General features: G+C 40.4%; 1 protein-coding gene across 1 annotated transcript; it reads right to left on the bottom strand.

The window, feature by feature from the left end:
- Nucleotides 1-638: 638 nt before the first annotated feature.
- LOC109478191 lies at nucleotides 639-1,030 on the bottom strand (the record flags this gene model as incomplete). The annotated part of the gene is made up of 1 exon (XM_019779650.1): nucleotides 639-1,030. A coding segment is annotated over exon 1 (375 nt), but the record flags the coding sequence as incomplete, so codon positions are not given.
- Nucleotides 1,031-3,349: the final 2,319 nt, after the last annotated feature.

The following is a 3,349-nucleotide window of genomic DNA, read 5'->3' on the forward strand; positions in this document are numbered from 1 at the left end:
CATTCATAGCTTGGCTATAGAGTTCTGATATTTAGTATGTTGGTAGGTCTTAGAAAAGTAAAGAACAATGTCAACTGCAGAAGAACTTCCGGTTTTTGTAATCCTAAACATGCTATGGTCTTGGAATCTTGGTGACAGGTAGCTATTTCTGTTACGAATAAGTGGTGGATCTTTAGGGTAGTTTCTGACGAAATCGTTTTTAGCGGATGAGTCCGAAAAGGAACAAAATATTTTCTACATTGTATATGTACGTAGCGTATACAAAGATGAACACAATTGACTGCAAATTATGCAAATAGAGACATAATTTTCATAAATAAGGAGGGAATTCTGTAATAACAGTGTTTTACATAAAAGTACTTTTAAACATGTGATGTAACTTAAGTCTTTCTTAAAATAATAAATCAACAATTATACAAATCAGGATATAGTTTAAATAATACTGACTGTTCAAAATTTCGCCATATGTACATGGCATAATTTGTTTAACTAAACTGTAAACGCTGTAAGTCCACGGGTGTAACTGACGGGACTTCCTACATGTGGTGTTTGGAAGTAAAGGCAAACAACAATCAATCAAGCCGCAAGCATCAGGGTAGATGCATGGCGGCTGTAGCCATGTCCCTCCAGGATGTTCTGTTTTCTGCCAGCGCACTCAAGTCAGTTCTGCTGACCCCTAAACTGTCCAGCACGTTGAAAACCCGGTCTTCCCATCTGCTCCTGGGACGGCCTCTAGGGCGCCTCCAAATTGGATCTGGAGCTGTGGTGATCGGTTTAATCACTTCCTGGGTGGGTGTAGCTCTGGAGATGTGACCCAGGAGGTTTAGCTGGTGCTTGGTGATCCTCTGGCTGATCGGGACCTGGTTTGTTGTGTAGCGTACTGCTTCGTTGGTGACATGGTCCTGCCAACGGATGCCTTCGATCTTTCTCAGGCACTGGGTGTCGAAGGAGTCCAGCTTCTGTTTGAGAGACCTGGTGAGCTTCTTGTTGGAAAACCACGCTAAAACAGACATCTCCAAACCTGGGTGCTTGTCTTCCAGTCTGTAGAAACATAAGCTGGCTACGTAAGGGAAATATTAATAAAGATCTGTATTCATTTTTTATGAACGAAGCCAGTTTATGGGACTCGTCTGACAAAGTTAAATTTTCGTGGGAGGAATATTTTGATACCCCTTTACCTTGGCACAAAGTGTATAGTTTGCCGTATAAAATTTCTATTGACTCAAACACTCGTATGTTTCAATACAAACTGCTGTTCAAATTTTTAACTTGTAATAAAACATTTTTTTAAGGGGGTTAATAGACTCACCAATTTGCAGTCTATGTAAAGAGGAAGAAGAATCAGTTGTCCACCTATTTTGGAATTGCCGAATATCTGCATATTTGTGGAGTCAGGTGGACGACTGGTTCTTTATCATCACTGGTACTTATTTACAAATCAATGCAATCAATATAATTTTTGGTAACCTGAGTGATCGATGCCCGGTTCTCTCCAATGTTTTAGTACTCCTGGGTAAAATGTTTATTTTTAAAAATCGTAAGTATTCCTTAAGTTTATCTGCATTTATATCTTATGTTTCTCACTTTTATAGACTAGAATCAAACATTGCGTACAGGCAACACAAACTATTAAAACGTAGGAGGCGCGGAGGTGAGCGGCAGCAAACACGAGAGCACCCGAGTATTTTCCCATTTTTGGATTTTTGTTCTAGATTAGCCCACAAGTAATACTTGAACGTATTGTGGACTTGTAAAACCGATAAATGGTGGCATTTTTAGATTTTGAATCAATTTTAACTGTCTTGTAAACCACCACGTACCGAGTGGGGAGGGCGACGAGTACGAGTAACGTATCTGTGTGGGGAGGACAACCGTATACTAGTATAGATATTGTAATCTAGGAATCATAGAACGACGTGTCGTTACACTAGTAACTTGGACAACAGATTTTCGTAGTGATATATTTGGAAGGTCTTTGTATAATTTGTAAGGGACTTGATTCACTTGAACATATATTTGGCGTCGCGTCTCGGGCGCCAACACTGATAGACGTATTTGCATATGAATAGTGTATAGCGTGGGAGGGCGACCCGCATCTGTATGTGAATATTTGGCCTAACATTACTTGTGAAACACACTTGGTGATCAATAGTTACAGATACAGTAGTTGGTACTGATATTTGTTGTTAGTCTTTGGTACGTACTGTATATTTTTGTGGCATTTGTATGATTTGAGCATGTCGGCGACGCAAATTTCCGTCTCGTAAACGGTCGTCGCCTTTCCGAACGGTCGTCGCCTTTTTTCAGAACGGTCGTCGCCTTTCGGAGCGGTCGTCGCCATTTCCGATCGACCGAACTTCAGTTCCGAATATCCGCGACATGTTCGGGACTTCTCCGAGTTCTTTGAATGTGTGAAATCACGCACTTCCTGAAGATAACATCGCGACTGAAGACGGGCCAGAACTTGGCTAGGTGGATTGAAGTTGCGTGGGTGCTAGTACATGTATTATAATTATAAGTTCCAGGGGTTGAATTATCTAGGTTAGAACTAGGTTAGTGTTTGAGAAATTCTCGATTGGAACGGGAAGGGTTTGGGTAACTCTGAACTCGAATGTCTCTGGGTATTTATTTTTCTTGTATGTGAACATGTCCTCTCCCTTTTTTCTTTGTTTCCTTTTGAAATGCGAATAAACATTATTTGAAAAAAAAAACCCTCTGAACTAGAACGTTTGTAGGTTTTCATACATTGCTGAATTTGAAACGGGGGCGAGAAAAAATCCCTATGTATTTTTGGAACAGCCCATTGTGCGAGCATGTAAATTATGAATGCTGCAGGATGGTCTGACTCAGAAACATTCATTCGGAAGCACCATCACACATGCAGACATTTACTCTGACCAAGGACATTATGTCCTGACTGACTGACTCACAACTCCACCACAGCCGGGTTTTATTTTGTTGTCTCAGTGCTTGCCCAGCATAGCAGGCCATTTCACACTTGTCACCAGCATGGCATTGATGTGCTACCCAGTGAATGTGTCGTATTTACATACAGTGCAGTGGTGAATGTGTCAAGTATTAACATTCAGCAAGATAACAAAACATAGACATTTCGGGATGAAAATAGCTTTACAAGTTTGTCAAAACTCCTGTCAAAGTAAGACATTGTCCCCCTTCTAAAACAGCAGGTCCTTTATTAATCCTACATGAATTTTACATAGACGAAAGGAATACATACCACAGGGATTGAGAAATATAGCACAGGGACGGAATCTATGTTTGTTTTTGGTTGAAGATTCATTTGTCATTTGTATAAACGGCATTATATGAACCCTTCTTCAGTTTGTTG

Source organism: Branchiostoma belcheri, unplaced genomic scaffold, assembly GCF_001625305.1.
Source record: "Branchiostoma belcheri isolate BF01 breed outbred unplaced genomic scaffold, Haploidv18h27 scaffold424, whole genome shotgun sequence".
Taxonomy (NCBI): domain Eukaryota; kingdom Metazoa; phylum Chordata; class Leptocardii; order Amphioxiformes; family Branchiostomatidae; genus Branchiostoma; species Branchiostoma belcheri.